Genomic DNA, 24678 nt, shown 5'->3' with positions numbered 1-24678 from the left:
TCCTACTTCAAGAAACCTTTCGCCGCCATTTCTGAGGAGCAAGGGGCCTTCCGAAGAGTGAACGGCCACTTCTGGATTCATCAGTTGGGAAAGCTTTGCTTTCAGCATAGCACATGCATGTTAAACCACTCAGAAACACCTCATACTCTGATTTATCTAAAAATGTCAATTGTCTAGTTCAAATTGATAAACATCAAATCCAAGGATGCTAAGTTTTAAGACGTTCAAGCTAAATTCCCAATAATTTAACTCTATCTTTTCTTTGCCTGAAATGGCTGTTCTTAAAGTCTGATCAAATCCTTTCACCAAGTACCGATCCCCACTGACACATACCTCTTCCAGCTGTCCTGAAGAAACTGGATTATCTTCATAAGCAGGGAACTGACAACCTGCTTTGCAGCTGCAGAAATGATTAATTTCTTCCTCGCACTGTGCCATTATTTTACAGTTTGCTTCTGGGCTTTCCAGGTCGATCTCCAGAGGCTCGCTCATGCTGCACTCCAGACACGGGTTCCGCTCTCCTGCTGGCAGGACCCCGGCCGACTCCTCCTGGGAATCCAGGGATGTCTGGGCACTCTTCTCCATCCCAGACTTCTTTAACCTGGGGAGGAACTTCCCAGACTCAAGCTCGGACTTCCCATAGTAATGGCCTTCTTTCTCTGCGTCCTCTTCAAGCGGTTTGAGATCTGCCTGTGGATCTTCGAATGCGTCGACTTGAGAAGGAATGGGAACATTTGCTTCGTCTCTCTCGGATTCAAATTCTGACTCACTTCCTCCTCCGGGGGAGAGTTCAGATGCAGAGATGGGGCGAAAGTGAGTCCTGGGGGAGATCCGGATAGCCCGGTACTGTGTTCTGTCGACGTCGCATATCCTGGGGTGGAAAACTTCACTGTCGGAATCAGAGCAGAGGATTGACTTCGGTTTGAAGCTTGGACTGAAAGATGCAATCCCTTCGGGTTCAAAGGAACACTCTACGTGGAGAACTTGTGAAAACGGATTGCTTAAGTCAAAAGAAGAGAAGGGATACTCGAGTCCAGGATCTTCAACTTGAAAGTTGCCACAAGCTCCTAGTAAGTCTTCATGGAAGATGAAGGAAAATCCCTTATTCAATCCGTTTTCCCCGCTCTTCGGCTGGTCGTTCTGTTCCAAGGACACAAAGGGCTTCCATAACTGCCTGTGACCAGGAGCGAAGCTGTTTCCGGGGGTCATAAAGACATCTGTGCCCGCTATGGTCACCACGTCAGAAGCGGCACACTGCAGCAAACTCCCTTTGGCGTGACTGGGCGGTACGACCGCCCACCCTGCATCGCTGTTGAGCGTTCTGAGCTCCCCGTAAACCCCTCCCAGGATGAATGAGCTCCCTTTGTCTTGGGTCACATCCCAGGGTTTCGACGGGGTGGTGTAGTCCCCGCCATCCACCTTGGACAGCTCGCCGGACACAAAGGCTCTCTTCTCCAGGGTCTCTTTCTGGCCCTCCCACAGGTGGTATTCTGATCTCTGCACGGCCTTGTTTGGCTCCTGGAGGGGCTCCATTGGAGCCTCAGCATCCAAACAGCAGCAGTAGTTATTTACATCTGTCGGAAACAACTCATCGTCAACGCTTTCTATTTCTAGTGGAGCTGCAGAATTTCTGTCTGCCATCTTTGTCCAAATGTCTTTAATAACCCCTGAGCTGTAGCCATCTCCACGCGGACTGCCTTCACTACACGCTTGCGTCGTCTCGAAGGCTTTGTTCTCTGCTTTTTGTTCTAGCTGAATACCACAGATAGATTCTAGTTTAGATTTTTTTTGGAAAACTAACGTTGGGATTTCTCCTAAAGTCCTACTGTTTTGCTGGCAAGTTTCATCCTGCAAAAAATCTAGGAGTTCTTCATCTACATAATTGGACGAGACTCTAGGAACTACATAGTTAATATCCTCTGCGTTAAACTGTGTGGACTCTTCAAACTGGACGCTTAACGTCTCATTGTCTGAACGTGTTTCTTCTGAATGGGACCACGGACTGCAAGTTCTCGTTGAAAGATTAGAACAGTGTTCATTTTCCTCGAAGGCACTATTTTTGGTCCATATTAGTAATCTAGACTGTGTTTTCCCAAGCATGTTAGCACTAGAATCTGTATTTTCATTTCCCAAGTTGAGTGTTTCAAAAGAAAATGGTAAAACAGAATTACTGCATTGCACTTCAAACACTGAAAAACAGGAGTTTATACCAGATCCTTCATTAATATCTGAAAAGAGCTCTTGATTGCCGGCCAGCAAATGCGGATTGAGCGCTGTGCTGTCTAAGGTCGGGGAGAGTCGAACCGGGGAGTCTCCCGCAAAACTCTCCCCGTCGGCATCGCCAGAGCTGGACGAACAGCACTCCCAGAACTGGGCCAGGCTGCCAAGGTCTTGCAGGAGAAAGCCCTCGGCACCCACAGAGCTGGTACAGTCTGCCCATATTGCACGTTCCCCTTGCAACTCCATTCCATCTAACACTATGCAACATTCTGCCTCAAAATCGGTATTCTCTTTGCTTTTTTGTCGAATCATATTCAAAATCCGACTTTCTCCTTGCGTGGTTTCTGAGGCACCGGGATCCAACATGGATTGGTCAATATCCACTTCGTAGAAGTGTGTTAGTTCTGACAGATGAATATCATCCAAGTATTTGTCGTCCTCTGGCAGAGGACAGAATGAGGTCCCAGCGAGGTCGATGTCCTCATTTATGACTGCAGGCATTTCTACAAAATGACCATCGATGAAAGTACCTGCTGCGAGGTATGTTTTATGAATATTATTGTTGCTGATGCAGAGGCCGTGCACTGACTCGGACAACTCCTCCACAGCTGCTGAGGTCACGTCGCTGGCGTCTTGCCTGTTGCGGTACGTGGTCTCCAGCTTGCTTTTTCTGCTCAGAGGGACGAAGTACTCGGCGATGGGCTCGGTGTACCACAGCGGCTCCTCCTTGTACTCCCTGTCCGTCCTGCTCTCCAGGAACAGGTCTCTGCCCTCGGCACCCCCCGCCTCCTTCCTGCCCAGCTCCTTCAGCGGCCGCTTGCCCCGCTTGCACAGCTGTCGGAAGGAACCGCCACCGCCGCTGCTGCTGCTGCTCCCGGCGGCGTGTGGGCTTCTCTCCGCCTTCTCGCCGCGCTTCAGCGAGAGCCGGCTCTGCCCGCTGCGCGCTCCTTTCTTGTTCCGGATCTCCCGCACCTTGTGCCTCAACTTCACGCACTTCGCGGACGCCTTGGGCTCCCCCTGGTTCCCGCTGGAGCTCGAGCCGGCTTCGCTGGAGCCGGATGACCAGGAGCGCGGGCGCGGCTTCCCGTCCGGCCGGTGCCGGCTCTGCTTCTTGGACGGCGGCGGCGGCGCGGACCGCTCCTCGCTGGGCCCGTTCCTGAACCTGTTCTCCTTCTCGCTGTGGCTGCGGCCGCTCTGTGTTCTCTCGTGCAGGCTGGCGGGCGGCGCGTCGCCGCTTCTTTCCCGGATGATCTCGCCTTCGCTGTTGCAATCCTTGGGGGAGGGCGTGTCTGTGCTGGCTGGAGGGGCTGTGGACGAGGAGGACGAGCTCGAGTAGGAGCCGACGGCGGACTTGTTCCACACGGTCATGATTTCCTGCAGGCAAACTGGCTTCTCGGACAGCGGTGGAAACGCTTCATAGTACCTGGAAAAACAAGCAAGAGATTCCAGAAGTGGGCGCTCAGGGCGTTACCCAATATAGAAAAACAATGTCACCCGTCTAGAAATGGGGTATTTCATTTCAACAGAGTCAGTGTTTACACGGCATCCATGAGTGAGCAACTTAAAAAAAATTTGACAGTACAGTAAAACCTTTAAATTTAGGTCCATGGATCAAGCACCTTCGAAGTTCAACACCGAGATAAGTGCTACAGGAATACTTAGAGAGTATGTTAAGCTGACGACTTTAAACTTTGGATTTTCGTAAAGTCACAAAGTACAAATGGGATACGGTGGGAAGAATGCTAACATTCTGATGAGGACTGTCTGAACGTGAGTCAGCTCATTTCCTCCGTTTGTGACGTTAAGCTACGCGTGCAATGGCACAGGCCATCTCCTAAAACGGGGGTACGGGGGCCTCTCTCACACGGCTGCCGCACACACAGAAAACCTGGAAAACGGGGGTACCGGGGCCTCTCTCACACGGCTGCCGCACGCACAGAAAACCTGGAAAACGGGGGTACCGGGACCTCTCTCACACGGCTGGCACGCACAGAAAACCTGGAAAACGGGGGTACCGGGAACTCTCTCACACGGCTGGCACGCACAGAAAACCTGGAAAACGGGGGTACGGGGGCCTCTCTCACACGGCTGCCGCACGCACAGAAAACCTGGAAAATGGGGGTACCGGGACCTCTCTCACACGGCTGCCGCACGCACAGAAAACCTGGAAAACGGGGGTACCGGGACCTCTCTCACACGGCTGGCACGCACAGAAAACCTGGAAAACGGGGGTACCGGGGCCTCTCTCACACGGCTGCCGCACGCACAGAAAACCTGGAAAATGGGGGTACCGGGGCCTCTCTCACACGGCTGCCGCACGCACAGAAAACCTGGAAAACGGGGGTACCGGGGCCTCTCTCACACGGCTGCCGCACGCACAGAAAACCTGGAAAACGGGGGTACCGGGACCTCTCACACGGCTGGCACGCGCAGAAAACCTGGAAAACGGGGGTACCGGGAACTCTCTCACACGGCTGGCACGCACAGAAAACCTGGAAAACGGGGGTACGGGGGCCTCTCTCACACGGCTGCCGCACGCACAGAAAACCTGGAAAATGGGGGTACCGGGACCTCTCTCACACGGCTGCCGCACGCACAGAAAACCTGGAAAACGGGGGTACCGGGACCTCTCTCACACGGCTGGCACGCACAGAAAACCTGGAAAACGGGGGTACCGGGGCCTCTCTCACACGGCTGCCGCACGCACAGAAAACCTGGAAAATGGGGGTACCGGGACCTCTCTCACACGGCTGGCACGCACAGAAAACCTGGAAAACGGGGGTACCGGGACCTCTCTCACACGGCTGGCACGCACAGAAAACCTGGAAAACGGGGGTACCGGGACCTCTCTCACACGGCTGGCACGCACAGAAAACCTGGAAAACGGGGGTACCGGGACCTCTCTCACACGGCTGGCACGCACAGAAAACCTGGAAAACGGGGGTACCGGGAACTCTCTCACACGGCTGGCACGCACAGAAAACCTGGAAAACGGGGGTACCGGGACCTCTCTCACACGGCTGGCACGCATAGAAAACCTGGAAAACGGGGGTACCGGGAACTCTCTCACACGGCTGGCACGCACAGAAACCTGGAAAACGGGGGTACCGGGGCCTCTCTTACACGGCTGCCACACGCACTAGAAACATATGGGTGAAGAGCTGGAGAGCAAAGTTGTTGCGAGCACACGCTCTGAAGCCACACTCCCTGGGCCCGAGTCCTCATTCTGCTCTCTGCCAGCTCTGTGACCTTAGGCACAGGTCCTAAACCCGTGGCCTAGAAAACGGCTGAACACAGTACCTACCTCACAGAGCTGTGAAGAGGGGAGGAATTAACATGCACAGTGAGTCGCTGACTGCCACCGTGTCTCCTCCTCAGAAGCCAAGTGCGACGCCCCGCTGGTTAAGCAGGCCATCGGAAATGGCAGCGATCGTGGGATTTAAGGGTTCGGGAAAGGGGATGGATTCTGGTGAGGCCCGAAACAATCAGATGAGGTGGACCACACCTGAGCCTGATGCTCCAGGCATGCTGCGGTCTGGTGAGCGCCGGCTGTGCGGCGTGGGAACCTGGGCGAGGATACGAAGACACTGGCCCCACGCCTCGGGAGAGCAGTGGCTCCTGCAACATGGGGCGGGAAACCAGGAGGCTGGCGTGGAAGCGTTTGGAGACAGGGTTTCGGTCTGCTAGGAAACTGGTAGCCACGGAAAGTTTCAGAGCGAGACAGACTAGACTGGCCAAGGAAGACTCAGGAGAGTCAGACTGGCTGCCAGAGTGGGGACTGTCATCGCGGAGGCCAGCCAAGGTCACACACAGAGTGATGCAGGGCCGGATTTTCAAGGGCCTATGCTGGACTCTCCTTTTCAGTCTACACCAAGCTGTCTGATGGAAACATACTGTGAGCTTTGTAAGTCATTTTTAATGTTCTCGGAGTCCCGTTAGAAGTGTAAAAAGAAACAAATGAAATTAATTTCGACAGTGTATTTTACTCAGCCAAATATATCCACATGATCAGTTTACATATATGCAATAGTAAAAACACTAATGTAATGCTTTACATTCTTTTTTATATGAAATCTTTGGACTCTAGGGGTCGGGATGCAACCCACACTGGACAGCACACACCGCCACGCCGGACAGAGTACACCATGCCAGACAGCACATGCCATGCTGGACAGCACACACCAAGCCATGCCAGACAGCACACGCCACGCCGGACAGCACACACCACCACGCCGGACAGCACATGCCATGACGCTGGACAGCACACACCACCACGCTGGACAGCACACGCCACACTGGACAGCACACGCCACCATGCTAGATAGCACATGCCACGCCATGCCGGACAACACACACCACCACACTGGACAGCACATGCCATGCCATGCCAGACAGCACACGCCACCACGATGGACAGCACATGCCATGCCACACTGGACAGCACACGCCACCACGCTGGACAGCACATGTCACGCCAAGCCGGACAGCACACGTCACGCCACACCAGACAGCACACGCCACCACGCTGGACAGCACACGCCACGCCACACCAGACAGCACATGTCACGCTGGACAGCACGCGCCACACCGGATAGCACACACCACACGACCAACGACATCCTGCTTTCCGCTTAAGATTTACAAGTTTGGAAGATTCCAATGACCTGTATGATAAGGAAGTCTGCTTACAATGAGGCCAATTTAAATACAAACCATTTATGAAGAAAGCAGAAAAGCATCTTCAGGAAACGAGTCTGACGCGGGTTCATGACTTGCCCAGGTTCCCTCGGTAATCAGTAGTGGGAAGCTGGCTTCCTTGTGTGTAAAACAAGGACAATCCTAATTCCCACAGCTGGCTCAAAGGACGGGCGTTGGATTTCAAAGGTCATGTGTGAACGGACCATAAATAATAACCTTGTTCATTTTATCAGTTTCACAAATATTGATTCAATGTATGTGAAAAAAAGATAAGACCAGCTCATTCACCTTTGAGCTCTCTGTGTCAGGCACACAGTAAGTGCTCAATAGATTCCTGAGTCATAAAATAGCAACTAAACCGAAGATGGCAAACTAAACCTGTCAACCACGCAGCAGGGCAGTCGTTAGCGCGGCTTTATCACGGAACAACCTGACGTACATTTCCACTTGATCCTTCGCTGTGGGCGATAATTCTGCCTCTGGAGAGGGAGACCCCTCTAACTTCTTGTGAATCTTCTCTTCTGTTAACGAAACAAAAATTCAGAAAGATTTGTCTTGTATCAAGTCGGTAAATGCTCGTATTTTTGAAAGTTTCTCAAGTAAATTTAATCAGAAATTACACAGGCTTCTGTGGCTTAAAAAGACCTCTACACCAGTTTATCTTTTTAATAAAAATCTATTTCTTCACGCACTTCCCTAGCGGTCCGGGGGTTAAAACTCTACGGTCCCATTGCAGAGGGCGTGGGTTCCATCCCTGGTCAAGGAACTAAAATCCCACATGCTCCGTGGCACGGCCAAAAAGAAAGAAGCCTCTTTCTTCAGTGAGCCAGGGAAAACTCTGCTCAGCCACATTAACACTGGACTGAGACCTCTGACCTCATCCCTGACAGAGCACGCTAGAGGCACTTGGTTACAAGACTGCAATCCCCTGGGTGCTTATTAATTACACTGCAAGAACAGAACATCTGTTTGGATTCCAAAAATACTTTCTCACAAGATTCCGCACTCACGGACTTTATATCGCCTCTTCCTGATTAAAACTGATATGTAAAGAAAGTTACTACAATTAGCTTTGTTACTTAGCATCTAGGGGAGCAAGGGCTGTGTTTCAACTCTTAGCTCACGATCCTGCCCTCAGATTAGAAACAAACTGTGCCTTTAAAAAGGCTCGAGACTTGGGGGTGCACAGCAAGATGACCATGAAGGGGACAAGCAAAAGAAACACCCTTAACAGGTAATTCTCATTCTACGGGCATGCAGAAATGCTGGGGAAAGAAGCTGTGAGCATTCACAGATCACAATGACTCGATGGACCTGTCGAGTCTGCCTTTCCCAAACCGTCAATGCGCAAGGCAGAAATTCCTGCGGCAAACCTGAACTGACAGGCGACACACCTCTGCAGGCCTCGCTGCCACACGGGCAAGTGTTAGTTTGGGATGATGGGGAGGAGCGGGGAGGATGGAAAAGACGAGAGATGATTGCTCCCAATCCAGAGCTTCATCTCCTCTCCGGGAGTGCTCCGGCGGATGAAGTCACTCCTCTGAGAGCAGGGACCTCTCTGCAGAGGATGGCCATGGGCTGACCAGCAGCCCCCCACAGCCAAAGACGGGGCAGGACACCGGCCTGGCGACACGCCAGGTATGAAGACTGTGGTTCCGTGCTCTTTCTTTCCGATCAGTTCTGAGACCTGTGCCCTGCGTGGTGGACGTGGACAGCCCTCGGGGACAGCGCTCTCACCTTGCTGGCTCTGCAGGTCCTTCAGCCTGGAGCAGAGCTCCTCCACTAAAGTCTCAATGCCAGAGCTCTGTGGGGACAGAAACGCACATGGTAACTGCCAGGTACGGAAGAGTCAAGCTGTTTGTACACTGTCGTCTTAACAGGAAAGCTTTAGAAATCTTTCACGTTTCAAAAGAAATACACCATCCATATTTAAATGAACACAGTAGATTCAACCCAGCAGACGTAGTTTACTAATAAAGCATATTCGCCGGCACTTGCCGATACAATGTAACAATTCTTAGGAAACTCCCGGACTGGCTCTGTCTTCCGGCGGGTACAGCAGCTTGCTCACAGGGGAGCCTCAGGACCTAAATGCCTGTCTTACAGCTAAGAGTCCGTCACTATCAAAAAAACATTATCCAACATCTGTAACATCTGGTGAGCAAAGAGCTTGTACGGGGCTCAATACAAATTAAAATCACAAAAATCACAAAAATCGCCTTCCGGTCCTCTTAGCAGTTCACGGTCTAAAGAAAACAGGTGATTTCTTTTTCTTTTTTTCTCTTTAAAGTGAACACTCATGACTGGAACAGAAAGAGCAGATGGAAAACATATGTCATCACTGTGAACAAATGTGAAGCTGCACCGCACGGGTCATGGATAGGGTACTGGCCTCTGTGAAGAATCAGGGTAAAATTTAAGAGAGGGTGTGGAAGAGTCGGAAATTGGTGGGAGGGTGGGGGGAGAATAAGAGCCTCACTCGACGGAAAAATGAATGATGCAAACAGGCGTGAGCAAACCTTTCACTAGGCAGACTTTTAAACTTGTAAAATTCTCTCTCTCTCAAGGGAGGAAAAGGAAACAACCTTTCACAAGGTACCGGAAAAGTGAACGCATTTCCCAGGAGCTCTGTGTTTACTCAGCAGCTGAAAAGTCCTACTTAAACTGGAACCGAATCCCTCTAGGTGGGCATGACCCGAGCGGACACACAGGATCCCAATGCCCTTCGCCCTCTCGGGGCCGCGAGGAGCTAAAAATAGAACGTTACCCCATTTGCGTCCCTCAAAATGACTCAGCACGAGCATTAGAGATATCCTAAAGGAGAAACCGCACAGTCACACCGTCTGAGCAGCGAGAAGGATCACAATGAGAACAGCTAATTGTACACACTGATTAAGTTACACGCTATCCACATCACAGCACAGCTTTTGACGGGAGACAGGACAGAAGGAGAAAAGGGGAAACAGGCCAGGAGAGAGCTGACCTTTCCTGAAGAAGCCCTAGAAACCATGGCAAGGACTAAGTCATAAACACAGCTCCAACTACACAATTCCACCGGGGAGACTCGCTTACCATAGTGTTCAAGGTGGGATGAGTATGGCTGCTTTATTCCATTTCCTCCGGACCATGAACCTAACACCAGTGTCAGCTGACTGCCGGCGGCACGCTGCTCTTCGGTACAGCAAGCCTGTGTCGCCGTTCCTAAACCCGGCGCCAGCCTCCAGTGCCGAACACCGAGCCCGAGGGATCGCTTATTCCACTCCGGTCAGGGCTCTGAGCCGGCGGGCACGTACTGTCCTCCACAGGCCAGCCATGACAACAGTCACCGGACACTACTCACTTTTTGGCTTTGTCTTGGAAATTCCTTCCAAGCAACTGTAAAATTCAGTTGCTCTGGACAGTAATGCAGCTTAGGAGTGCAAATGGGAGAGAAGCAACATGCGTGCTCCACAAGGGACAGGCACTCCCATCAGGCCTGTCTTCCTTCCTTGATTCCTGCAGCATCCTAACTACAGTTTCTCACACACACACACACACACACACTCACACACACTCACACTCACGCACACGCACACACACTCACACACGCACACACTCACACACACTCACACTCACACACACGCACACACACTCACACACACTCACACACACTCACACTCACACACACGCACACGCACACACACTCACACACGCACACACTCACACACACAATCATTAGACCATGGATTATCACATGAGCAAACTGAGAGACAAAAAGGGCGTCAAAAGCTGTACTGGACCCTGTCATCTCCCAGCAGGCGTTCTGAAGCGTGGACTTGGTGCTGCTAATGAGAAATCTTATCCTGCTTCCCAATTATATTAACTAGATAATTTTAATTATCATATTTTAATAGCGTAGCATATCCACAAGGGCATTCAAGAACACCCAGAGCCTACAGTATTTTAAGGAAGAAGAAGTATATTATATTCATGCTTTAGGGATAACTCAAAGGGAGAAAAATGCTGTAGATAAAAAAAAAGAAACACTAACGTTCTACCACTCAACTCAAGAACCACTTTTCTGGCTGCAAGATGGATAATACCCAGTATCAAACCAACATGAAAAATTTCTCTGCAGGCTATAGGATCACTCTAAAATGGAAATCACAGTATCCACATCTTTACACTGGGAAACCAGACACAGAGCCTGGTGCTTTCAGGAGAGGTCCGGGAGGCAGTCTTCCATAACAACCGTTCACTCGTTTATTCCTCCCTCACTCAGAACAGCCTGCGAGATGAGCCCCTCGTCCCCGTGGAGCTTACACTCCACCAACTCCCACGTCCCAGGAGACAGCCCGGAGCAATGGACCTGGGCCTGGGTCCCCGAGCGCAGGCCCGCTCCTCGTTTCTGAATGCCCCCATCTCAAGGTTCCCCAGAGTAAACCAAGGTGAGCGTGCCTGTCACGTCAAGTCACCCGCATACTGGTGCCATCTCTAGACAGTGGATATGATTTTCATTTCCTAGAGTCTCATTTTTTGATTCATAGCTTTTCCAACACTTGGGGTTTTTGCTCTGAGTCTGAGGTTGGACGATTAAGAAAGAGAAACATACCTGATCCGGAGAACGCAAGGTCCTCCGGGTCCTGCCTGGACGGCACGGTGCGGCCCTGCTGCCTTCACTCCCCCCAGGCTTCAGGGCAGACCCGGGGCACTTCCGGGATGAGGGAGCCCCCGGTCAGACCCTCAGCGACGTACTGTCCCCCTGCTTCTGGGAAAGCTTTTTCATTGGTTTCCCAACAAACTTCTATCATTTCCCACCCCACAGCACGGTGCTTCTTCCTCCTCTCTTCCCATCCTTCTCAGCTAAGGATTTTAATCTTTAGCATCAAGAAAACAAAGGCAGTCTTGACTTGTCCTGCCTGGTTATCCCTCCTCTCCACAAAGGTTTCTGTGGCTATGTTAATCATCTCAAAGGCTAACCTTTTATGGAGAACCTTTTTGGACTGGACAGCCCCTAAGTGCTGGACAGATAGCCCCACACCAACCCTGTGATCACTGACAGGTGTGACACGCAGGGACACTCAACTGCCTGTTTCATGCAGGACCGGGGGCTGGGGGGTGCAGTCAGATAGACGTGGGTCTGAATTTCACCTCAGGGTTAGCCACGTGGCCGCCTGTGACTCATCCACCTACTGCAGCCTTACTTTCCACGTCTGGGAATGATAAGAGCACCGCTTCCAAATAGCGGGGTTTTCACTTCATGCATGTCAGTTGCTCAGTCGTGTCCGACTCTGCGATTCCATGGACTGTAACCCACCAGGCTCCTCTGTCAGCAGAATTCTCCAGGCAAGAATACTGGACTGGGTAGCCATTCCCTTCTCAGGGAGAACTTCCCAACCCAGAGATCGAACCTGGGTCTGCTGCATTGCAGGCAGATTCTTTCTGAGCCACCAGGGAAGCTGACTTCTTGTACTGATCCCCAACTTCTTTTATCTTTTCTATTTGCCGCTGCTTCATTTGTGGGTCTACTTCCTGGGAGACTTCCTCAGCTACACCTTCCCATCCTTCTTCCAGCCTTTCATTTCCATCATGACGTTTAGGATTTTCAGGAGACCATCTTGCCAGTTGACTGTTTCTTCTCTGCAGCAACCTTCTCCTCAGTGAGGAGCTCCCCAGGCTTCAGAGCTGTGGCAGCCAGGGAGAAGAGGGCCATGCGGATCCACCGTCAGCCTCCGGGTTTCACCGTGAGATCTCACACTTTCCCGCAGAGGCGCTGGCTGCTGCACTCCTGCCTGGCTCCCACCTCTCCGGAAGTACTGATGGGATGGGGAAGCTGCTCGCCATGCGCTCTGGGGACCGGGTCTTGGGCACTCGCCCCACGGGTCTGCAGGGACTCCTCGGCGAGACACGGGCAGGGGCGACGCCTGTCCTCTGGGGGTGCTGACTCCTGGCTCCATCTGCCATCAGCAGAGCCTCAGCCTCGTGCGGAGAGGGTCTCGGCTCCGAGCTGGCCCTGTGGAGGCACCGGACAAGCCAGGAAGGCAAGCCCGGATGGCCCGGTCCCCGCTCCGTGGGTGGCAACGGGCTGAGCCCTCACACAGGGGCCCAGCCCGGCCCACAGCACCGTTCAGGAAGAAACAGACGGGAGAGCAGGGAGGGTGCCGAGAATGTACTCCAGGGCTCACAGGCTCAGGCCTTCTGGTGGCCAGGGAGTCATACAAGCACGGTGCCACAGGAAGCAGTGGGACACGTGGTCACGATGATGAGAACACATCCAAGGGTAAGTAACTTTAAGGCTCTCTCTGCCCTCCTGTGAGGGCTCTGAGTCCCATCCCTGAACACAGGAGCGTCGACACCCACCCGCCCACGGCCTTGTCCCCAGCTCTCACTGCTGAGCACTCTCTAGTCTGCGTTACAGAGGAGGAGAGAAGAGCCTATCACGGGCCAAAGGTGTGTAAGAAAAGACGATCTTTCCAGTGAGGTCCACAGCTTTCATCAGATACTCAGCCTGTGATGCCAAAAAATGGTGAAAAACAGCCGACTTGAGTTCAGCAGGCTGACGACAGAGGACATCCTTGAGGAAAAGCACTGCCCAGGATGGGGCCTCAGAAACAGTCCCTGCTGGGGTCTTTACCACGGTCAGAACTGGGAAACCCCTGAGAGGGCCATGACCCGGAGAAGAAGCAGCTTTATAAGTGTTACAATGGACAGTGAGCAGTGAAAAGGTCATACTATCAACATAGATAAAATCGTTCAAAACGTTAACTAAAAACAAGTTATAAAACACATACAGGACGATACCGTTCATCGAAAGTTTACATGCAGAACAGTCCCGCGTCTGGGTGCCGTCTCACAGAACGTTCAGTAGAAGGACACGGACGTGCACAGGAGATGAACGGTGGGTTCTGAGTGGCGGTGCCCACAGAGAGAGAGGGCATGCTCAGGGAGGGCACGTGGCCACTCAAGCCCTGCTCACAGCTCCGCGTTTCCCCGGCCGTGTCCACAGGGGCTCAACACTGCTCCGGGCTTCACACCATAGCCCCCGTACGCCTCTTTTCATGCCCTCACCCTCAGATGGTTAGGGGGGCACCTCCCATTTGTTTCCTTTTTCACACCCTCGCTTAGAGTGCTTAAGAGTTCAGGAAATTTCCTATAAATATCCCCACCTTTTCCTAAAGAGAGAAAAAGACCCGACACCCCCAGGACTGCGCTCCCCAATGTCTTCCTCTCCCAGCAGCCGGCTCAGCCCCTGGAGACGCGCGAGACCACAGACTCAGCCCCCAGCCAGACCAGCGTCAGGTGGGCTGTTACATGACTTCCCGGCCCAGACCACCAGCCCCTGCACCCCAGACACGCATATCCCACTGCGTTTTCAAGATCTCTGCCAGCTCTCCCAGGCACCTCACGTTCAAGTCTTAATTCATACGCATCCACTCAGAGCTAGTGTTCCTTCCCGAACTCCCTTTCCTTGGTAAGGGACGTGTCCACTCCTGCAGGTGCTCAGGGCTGTCCTCCTTGATTCTGCCCTCCTTGCAGGGGGTGCACCCCCCCAGGGCTGGGGCCGCACAGCAGGAGGTTGGGGGGGACGGCAAAGTTTCATCTGCCCTCCCCATGGCTCACAGGACGGCCTGAACCATCCCCCTTGCCCCCCATCCCATCAGAGGGAAAAACTGTCTTCCACTAAATTGTTCCCTGGTACCAAAAAGGCTGGGGGCTGCGGCTCCACCCCACACCCGAGCTTGTCAGCTCTGCTTCCAAATGTATTTAGAATCCAACCAGGCCTGATCGTCGTCAGCCTCTGGACTCCTGTAACAGCCTCTCACCTGCTTTCTGGGTCCACCTCTGCCCGGCGACCTCCCCAGCCTCACCCGGCCGGTGCACTCCACGCAACGGCCAACGGCACGCTGCTGGCAGGTGACCCGGCAACCTCCCCAGCCTCACCCGGCCGGTGCACTCCACGCAACGGCCAACGGCACGCTGCTGGCAGGTGACCCGGCAACCTCCCCAGCCTCACCCGGCCGGTGCACTCCACGTAACGGCCAACGGCACGCTGCTGGCAGGTGACCTGGCGACCTCCCCAGCCTCTCCCGGCCGGTGCACTCCACGTAACGGCCAACGGCACGCTGCTGGCAGGTGAGTCAAGTGGCATCCCTCCTCTGCTCCCAGCTCTCCAACACTCGAGGCTTCTCCGAGGAAGAGCCAGAGCCCTCATTAGGGCCTATAGGCTTCCTTGAAAGCCCAGCTCCATCTCTGCCCAAGGAGATAAGGCCTGGGCTTCCGCGGGCAGGGCTGGCTGTGAAACACAGCGACTGGGACCATCTCAGCTTTGAAACCCGCTGGCTTCTCGGGGGTCTGGCCTGTAGAGGGAGCACGGCGTCACCCCTCGTGGTGCACACAGGGCGCCCAGACGGGCCCTGCACAGTCAAAGGCTCGGTAAGTATCAGCTATCACTGGACGCTCTGCAATCCAGAATGAATTAAGTTCAGATGCTGGCGGGCAAAGGAACAATGGACCTGGTCAAAATTCACCCTGACAGTAAACCGCCACGAACAACCTTACGTGTTTTTTTATACACATCTCTGTAGAGCACATAAACAATACGTATGTGAAATATTGAGATGTACTGTGAACTTTTACTGGCAAAAAGAATGTCACTGGTGAACTTAGCTCACTGAGAAAACATGAGCAACTGCAATGAGACTCCACTGTACCAAAGACATAGATTCTTTACAAGGCTCTGGTCTTTAAATAACCAGATCGAGTCAGGGACCCCGGGTAAGCAGCATGCTGTTATTTTCAAAACTAAGTTAACAGAAATAACTTTCAATAAGTGATCATTGCATCCTAATTTTATTTCTTCCCCAAACAGGGCCCTTGTTGAGTTTCTAATATCCTAATCATTCCCCAAATGGGAGATGAAATACTAGCTTTGATTCAGTTTTAACTAGCTCAATAAAAATGAAACAGAAATATAATTATTAAAGACAAAACCAAACGATACGAAAAGCTCTAACTCTACGGAGAGAAAACAAAACCAAGTAAACTTGAGGATTCAAGAAACAATCACTGGCACAGTTCAACTTTCGGTTTTATGTTCTCGAAAGGGGGAAAGGGGGTCCAGGCCCACTTAACCACAGCAGCACATGCCCTTGTCCACAGCAGCTCAGGCTGACATCACGTGTGAGACACGCCCACTGGGGACGTCCAGTGGCCATCGCCGAGTCACAGCACCATCCTCTCTACGGCCCTGGGACCAGCTGCACTCGGAGCGAATGCGAAATGTCACAGAGAACAACGAGTACCAGAGAATCCCATGCTGTCTGCATGTGCGAATGAAGAGTGTAGCAAAGGCAGTTTCAGCTTGGACCTGACGACCACGAAGCCCATTCCAGAGCAGGGTCCCCTGGAGGAGTGAGCCACGGCTCACGCCGCTTCACAGTGCCACCAAACCAGCCGGCGTACGAGGTTCTGACATGACTGGACCCGCCTGCGGTTTTGAGCTCCTCTCAGAGGACTACACGGGGGGGCAGGTCCAGAGGCCCGCTCCAGCGTGGGGACAGCTTGGTGCCAGGATTGAATGGGGACGAGCATCACATCACAGGGATGCGGAGTGCAGTCAGAGAAGGCCGCCGTTCTGCGTAAACCACGGTGCGGCTGAGAGCCTGAAGACGGTGCGTGCTTTTACAGGAACGGCCAGCGCGGCAGCTGCAGCGGTCACACGCACACACAGGCAAGAAACAAGACTCATCTCACACGTAACACGTGACGTCACCGCTACCTATCTACCTACCTAACACAGCAGGAGCATCACCTGCGTCCCTGTCTCGCGATTGCGCCACTAACCCTGCAGTCGATCAGCTTGTAAACTTGTCAGTGGCTCTGGCCCTCATCAGTTTGCCGTGACCACACAGAGCTGCACGGAGAAGGACGTGAAGCTGGTATCAAACCTGCGTGGGAGAGAGCAAAGCGCAGAACCGCAGATATCACCGTCCTCGGTACTTGGGGAAGGAACAACACACCCGCATACAACAGACACTGTGTCCAAAATAGAAGACATCTGTGCTGAAACTACCCACACGGGGCCTTCTCTGCTCTGCTCTTTTCAATGAAGCAGAGTCTAGAAAGAAAAACCAGGGGACTTGCAAACGGCCTACACCAAGCTCCTGGTGAATGCCTGGCACGTCCACTTCCTCAGCCAACTTTCATTTGATAAGATTAGGAAAAAAAAAAAAAACCTTGTTAGGGAAAAGCAATGCAACAGTTTTTAATTAAAGGAGGAAAGAAGACATATATGCTTCATTGGTTTTGAAAACAGAAACCCCACCTTTGACAGCCAGGCTAAAGAGCTGTCTTCTCTGCCTGACCAAGCTCCCGTGGGCACCCCCAACCCCCCACCGGCTCCTCGCTGCAGGAGGACAGGGTCCTGTCCTGCACTTCAGCTGTCTCTACTCCCCCTTCGCCCACTGACCTCAGCTCCTCATCTTTCGCTCCACTTCGCCACGAGTTAAAGGCTAGAGTCATTTCTCAGCAACTTTGGTCCAAAGCAGAAATAAGATCCTTTCCCAGATTGAAGCCCCTACTCAGATTTCCTCCCAGCCATGACTCAGCAGCAGTGCCTTTGGGTCTGGCCCAGAGAATTTACCTGAACTAACCTCTCACTCAAAAGCCGTCTGCATTTTGAATTCCTTTAAAAGCTCTGAATTCCTTTCCCAATCTACTACCCTCTTCAGGGTCACACAGGAAACACTCTTTGGGTAACTGTCCAGCCACCCCCTTTTCTCTGAGGACTTTCTGTCACTCAGCCCCTGCTCCAGGCGGCTCTGTCCCCTTGATGCAGATTATCAAACCAGAGGTGGACAATGGCCCGAGTCCAGCCAATCAGATTTTCCCTCTAACTGGACGGGCTTGGATACCAGACTTCAGGTAGAGAAGGAATGACCCAGAAACAGGGAGAGGAGCAGATGAGAGACTGTGGGTCATTAGACACAATAACTCTGGCTGTCAATCATTGGGCTCCCAGCTCAGGCTGCTGCATTTGCAGTGAGAGACCCTTGTTTCCTTCACGTATATTTCCACTTTGTCTTAAACGAGATTCATTACGTTTCTACGCTCTGTAACGAAAAGGTTCCTAAGACAGCCACCTGAGCGGTATTTCCAAACTCCTAGCCCACAGTCTATGAGGCAACAGCTTCAAGAAACCTGAAGTTAACAAAGTTGAAGTGGGGGAGGGAAAGGAAGAGGAGGACGGGGTGAACACGGAACTCTTCCTGCAGAGACTGGGGTTCACTCAGCTCGAGAGACAGCCAGTACCTTCCACGTGACAGGCACGCACTCTGCTGGCACCCGGAGATGCAAAGCAGGGGAACGCAAGAGTCCTGGCACAGCTGTGAAGGGAAGACAGGAACACACAGACAGGGCTCCCACAGACGGCTCCGAGCGGGACGAGAACACACAGCTGGGAAGTGCTGAACGAGCTTGGAAAGACACATATGGTAGGCGGCAGTCAGACAGAATATGCGGATTATCAAGTGCAGCGAAGCTGGCTACCCCAACGTCAGACCATGAGATAATTTAGGGAGGAAGTTTCTGAAGGCCAGAAGCCTCTCTATAATAGAAACGCTGTAGGAATCTTCTCACTTTAACTCTGTATTATAAAGGCACCTAAAGCGCCTAGGTCAAATAGCATGGTAAAAGCAAAATAATTTTCTAAGTAGTTATGATCTTAGAGATTACATCTTATAGTGAGTAATAAAGTAAGAACTCGTTGCATGAATTTAAATAGGTGATTATACTCTAAAACGATTCTATTTCAGGTTGCTGAAGGACATGAGAAATATTTGACATGAAATGTTAAAAGAGCAATAACATCATCCTACAGTATTTTCTTTAAAAACAACCAAAAAGTTATGAATCAAGCAAATATAGTGATCTTAAATGTTAGAGTCGTTATCACACTTTTAGCAACGCGTCCAAAGGAAATAATAGAGACGTGGAAACAGCACACATGAAAATATTCTAGACAGTATAACGAAAAATAAAGAGCAATCTACACATCCAGTAACAAAGAGCATCAGTTCAGTTCAGTTCAGTCGCTCAGTTGTGTCCGACTCTTTGTGACCCCATGAATCGCAGCACGCCAATACCAGATGGCTATTGGAATATTACTGGATAATGCAACTTAGCCACTAAAGGTAATGTAATAACAAAATGAAATATATGTTGAGTGGGGAAAAGATATAAAATGAGGTATTCTCTAATCACAATAGTACTTAAAAAAAACACATCATAGAAAACTCAATACATACAGAAAAATGCTACAAAGGAAAACATGGTAATATTTACATAACAGTGGTAAGATAATGAGTACTTTATTTTTCTAAGTTTTTTTTTTTTTGTCAAGATTTATTATTTATAAACTTTTATGAAACACCTCCCCCCTTTTTCTCCCCTAAGTATTAGAAACCAAACGTAAACTCACTTCATCAGAAGCAGATCGAAGACACTGGACAGCGGCCTGTTTTTTCATTTCTTCAAGAGTTAGATCTGAGCACTTCTTCTTACTCTTTCCCCATTTCTTATAAGCTCCTTTTTCCCAGCCCAGGAAGATGTCATTCTCCTGAAATAAAATTAAGACCAGATTCAATGATCAACATAGTTTCAAACACTTATTATTTCCCACATACTTACATACACATTTCCTCTACAAATATCTTCATTCACAAGTTGGTACACATTAATAAATTATGAGGCCATAGAACACTGTCAATCAGAACAGTAATGAATAATCAACCAGACTATTCAGGATAATCCATCATTTTAATACCTATTACTGAGATTAGTATTAGATTATTATTTAGGATTTATGATCTCAATAAATCTCACCCATTTATGTTTGTAGGAAATGCTAATAAACAACTCAGACATTCATATGCAAATTTCAGTGTTATTTAAATTTCAGTATAAAAAACTATACACACAAATGTCCTCTTTTCTGTACTTCCCACCTGTCAATAGCAAGTGTTCATATTACTAGCTTTTTTTTTTTTTTTGGCCATGCCACATGACATGCGGGATCTCCAAACCCATGGCCCCCTGCAGTAGAAGGGCAAAGTCCTAACCCCTGGACAGCTAGGGAAGTCCCTTACTAACAGATTTTAACATTTAACAGTTGGATGGTTCATTTCTATTTCTATATCTTGCAGTTCAGAAAGCAACAGATATAAAATATTCTATGTTAGTATTCTTATTTTCCCCTTGATTATATATGCCTGTTATAAAAACTAAGGAAAATTTGAAAAATAGGAAGAAAGCAAATCTTCCATGATCCTACCACCAGTGAAAATTAGAACAATTTTCACACACTTAAAAAAGAAAAAGCATGATTGAATTCACACTGTCTGTATAATTTTGCACTTAACTTATATTGTAAAAATTACCTGCATGTTACTACAAATTCTTTGGCTACATAATATTCCAATAGGTTTACTTCACTTCCCTAAACGGGGACTTGAATATTTTTAATTGCTCGGCTATTTCACTTTGCCTTTCATTTGGTAAGTTATTATTAAAACCAATGGACATACAACAAGTTAGGAAAAAAAAAAAGATTAGAAAGAAAGACTAAGGCAAATTAAGAAAACTACTCCAAAGAATATCTGGCCTACCGTAAGCCCTCAGGAAATGGATATGAATTAATGAATGAGCTGGAATAAAGAAGGAAAAGCACAATAATAATTAATTCAAAAGATCTTTAAGGATCAAATTCATATACCATCAACTGTCTATCTAGTCTTTACTTTGATCAAATACATAAAAATTACTTTTCTAACACCAGGTAAAGAGTGGGAGGACCCTTCTCTCCATACACATTGTAATTAACATACTTTTTACGTAATTTCTTGGGCACGTCTGATGATCTCATGAATCCAAAAACCATTTTCTGGCAGAGTGGTGTTGATTCCATTTGCCAAGGGAAAATGTGCCTGATGGCCAAGTGAGAGCTCTCAAGTCTGTTCCAGCTTATCTAATGTTTGGCTACATGACATCTAAAGCCTGACACTGACATTTCTTATCAGTGATATCTTCTGGAGATAGAGCTTGTCCTTTCACAGAATGGGAACAGACCCATGACAATGGAGAGCCAAAGCTTCTGAAGGCGGAGAACCGTCATAATCTGGCTCTGCTGCTCAGGGTGTATAAAGTAAAGGTAGAAAACTTCTGTGTAATTACTCAGAACAGAGCTCCTTTCTGTTTCAGTTGCTGAGACTGGCTTTCCCTTTACCGAGCATTATGAACACGTTTCTCTACTGAAGCCATATTTAAGCTCAGCAGGAGTAATAACACATTTAAAGGTCCAAATAAAGTTTTCATAGACAGACAGAGGGACTTTCAAAATTCACATGGACACACAGTCCTCCGGGAGGGCAGTTTGACAATACACATCCAATGTCTTAAACACGTATATGCACTTCTGATCAATAACTCTACTTCTGGAAATTTAGCCTAAAAAAAACACACACCAAAATGTGCACAGATTTTGCTATAGTGATGTTCATCATATAGTTCTCAACAGCAAACATGGACAAACAACTTAAATGTCAAGCGGGGAGGACTTGGTGCACGAGTTATAACTGACCAGGCAGTAAGACACAGCCGTTAAGGAGATTATGAAGCACACCCACTGACATGAGAAGCTATTCCCAACATATATGAGACAAGGTGTTCATACAACAGTATGATTTCATTTTTGGTTCAAGTAAACACACACACCTGTTAATGTGCATTCAAATGTCTGAGAAAAATGTACGAAGAGACCACCAAGGAGCCTGACTCTTGGTGAACAGAAGAGGAGTCTACAATTTTTCTTGTAGGTCAGACTCCCTGAACAGTCAAAAGTTGTTTTTTTTTTTTAATGGAAAATATGTAAGTCAAAAATAGAGAAATGAAAAGAGTTCCTATAGCTCTTCGCCTAGAACAAGTGTCTGGTACTTGCTTCGTCTGTCACATACCACAGAATTTACTTTTTAAATATACAATTCAGGGGTTTGGGGTATAATTCACAGGGTAATGCAAAATCATTATTTTAAAACATTTTTCATCACCCCAATTGGAAGCCCTGCGCCCACCAGCAGTCACGTCCCATCTCCTTTCTCCCCCAGCTCACTGGTAACTACTAACCTGCTGTCTCTATGGATTTTCCTGTGCTGGGTGTTTCGTATAAATGAAATTACACAATCCACTTCTTTTCCTGCCTGGTTGCTCTTGCTCAGTGTAATACCTGAAAGGCTCAAGCATGTTGTGGCATACCATCAGTACTTAATCCTCTTTTATGACCAATGTTTCAGTGCATGGATGCACCGCATTTTGTTTATCCATTCATCCACTGAGGGACATCTGAATTCTTCTCACCTTTTGGCTAATGTGAATAACACAGCTATGAACATTCAAATAAAGTTTTTCTAGGGACATACATTTCCAGTCTTGCTGGGGATATATCTAGGAGTGGAACTGCTGGGTCACATGGTTAACTCTAGGGTTCAACCTTCTGAAGAGACACCAGGCTTGTCTATTCACTTTCTTGATGATGTCCTTTTACGTATAAAAGCTTTTCACCGTGATGAAGTCAATTCACTGACGTCTTCTTTGGCTGTTTGTGCTTTGGTACCTTATCTAGAGAATCACTGCCTAACCCAAGTCATGTCTTCTCCCAAGTTTTACAGTTTCATTTCTTACATTTCAGCCGGTAACCCATTTTGACTTAATATTTACATGTGCTTTGAGGCAGGAGTCCAACTTCATTCTTTTACACACGGTTGCCCTGTTGTCCCAGCACCTTTTACTGAAGGCGTTTCTTTGCCCACTGAAGGGTCTAGTTGGAAATTACAAAGGTTTATTTTTCAACTCTCAGTTCTGTTACATACACCCAGTCACATGCAGGCCAGGATCAAACCGTCTTGCTTACAGGGGCCGTGCAGTAGGTTTTAAAATTGGAAGTGTGAGTCCTCCAACTTTGTTCTTTTTCAAATTCTTTTGGCTATTCTGGATCCCTTGCATTTTGCATGAATTTCAGGATTGGCTTGCCAATTTCTGCAACAAAGGCAGCTGGGATTCTGACAGGGGTTGCCTTGAACCTGCAGATCAGCTTAGTGAGCACTGAAACTTTATGGATATTAAGCTTTCCGACTATGAATATGGAATGCTTTTCTATTTATTAGGTTTTCTTTGATTTCTGTCAATGATGTTTGTAACTTTTACTGTGCAAGTTTTGACTTCTTTTGTTAAACTTATTCCTAGTAATTTAATTCTTTTTGATTCTACCGTAAATGGAATTTTTCTAATTTCCTTCCTTAGGATTTTCTATTATATAACACTACATCAAGTCATTAGAAAGAGTTTTTGTTCTTTCTTTCCAACCTGATGACTTTTCCCCCCTTACCTAACTGTCCAGTTAATGCTGACTTGTAAGATTTTATGTATCTCATCTTTGAAAATGCCTTTTCACACAAATAGATACTGCCGAATACTGGTATTAATCAACAGGCATGGGTTTAATGGAAACTATTTGTTGCTTAGAAGGCATTTATAAAACTCTGCTCGCTTCCTCTCTTGATATGTACCTTTTCAACGTGTTATCACATTGCAGATCAATCACTCCCAAGTGAAAGTGAAGTGGGAGCTTTGCATCGAACCGTTACAGATTCCAAAATAAGACATTTTCCTCTGCACTGTGTTAAGGCATGAAAGATGCTGCTGGAACTGCACAACATACCCAGTGCAGATTTGTGCGGGAATGGAGGTTTTGCTTCTTGTTTTAACTTTTGACATAATGAATGATGCAACCTGACATTAATTGTGACTCAAGCAACATTAGCTGTTAGAGTGAGTCTGCTGCTGCTGCTAAGTCGCTTCAGTCATGTCCGACTCTGTGCGACCCCATAGACGGCAGCCCACCAGGCTCCCCAATCCCTGGGATTCTCCAGGCAAGAACACTGGAGTTGGGTTGCCATTTCCTTCTCCAATGCGTGAAAGTGAAAACTGAAAGTGAAGTCGCTTAGTCGTGTCTGACTCTTAGCGACCCCATGGACAGCAGCCTACCAGGCTCCTCCATCCATGGGATTCTCCAGGCAAGAGTGCTGGAGTGGGGTGCCATTGCCTTCTCCAGAGTGAGTCTACCATATTACAAATTTTCATTTAAGTGCTATTTTGCCTTGTGATTTTAGGCTGAATTCATGAAGAAACAGCATCAAGTCTATAGGTAAAGCTATACACACGCTAGCATATGCGACAACTGTTCTGTATTCTGCTCTTTCCACTTACTATATTTGAGAGCTCCCTTTTTCTATTTTCGGGCTTCATGTACTCTGTGAATGTATTATGACTTATTAACCTTTAGAATTAAACTAGCAATCAGGTTTTAAAAGAACAGTGTAAAAGAAGCTCTATACCTCTATTGTTATATTTTCTATGCTGCAAACTCATTAAAAGTCCACTTGGACACGAACATATAAACATTAAGCGTGTGCAGAACATGCACTAGGTAGACTCGGTAAAGCCTGGCATGCTGCAGTCCATGCGGTCGCCAAAGACTCGGACATGACTGAGAGACTGATCAACAATGAATTCACTACACCAACTTATGATTTTTCAAAGTCATAACCCTGAAGATAAAACGCAATTATCAAGTCCCCAAAGAAACTACGGCCGAGAACCTATTATTAGGTACTTCTTTGGACACTATCGCGAGGGAACTTAAAGCTAGAGTTTTGATTGACTTTGTCTTGC

At 48.8% G+C, this 24678-nt stretch overlaps 1 protein-coding gene across 6 annotated transcripts in view; it reads right to left on the bottom strand.

Annotated features, from left to right (window-relative positions):
* The window catches only part of KIAA0232 (KIAA0232 ortholog), an 82587-nt gene that overhangs the window by 15750 nt on the left and 42159 nt on the right, over nt 1–24678 (bottom strand). For 5 of the 6 annotated variants that reach the window (XM_027545095.1, XM_027545097.1, XM_027545099.1 and 2 more), the window contains 4 exons: nt 19376–19513; nt 8656–8722; nt 7358–7439; nt 334–3643 (listed from right to left, as the gene is read on the bottom strand). In XM_027545095.1, the coding sequence (XP_027400896.1) occupies nt 334–3643; nt 7358–7439; nt 8656–8722; nt 19376–19513 (3597 nt within the window). Of the gene's footprint in view, nt 1–333; nt 3644–7357; nt 7440–8655; nt 8723–9990; nt 10080–19375; nt 19514–24678 lie in introns of those variants that run through there. The other variant, XM_027545101.1, reaches the window with a different exon arrangement.

Source organism: Bos indicus x Bos taurus, chromosome 6, assembly GCF_003369695.1.
Source record: "Bos indicus x Bos taurus breed Angus x Brahman F1 hybrid chromosome 6, Bos_hybrid_MaternalHap_v2.0, whole genome shotgun sequence".
Classification (NCBI taxonomy): Eukaryota; Metazoa; Chordata; class Mammalia; order Artiodactyla; family Bovidae; genus Bos; species Bos indicus x Bos taurus.
This window is presented reverse-complemented; position numbering and strand designations above follow the sequence as displayed.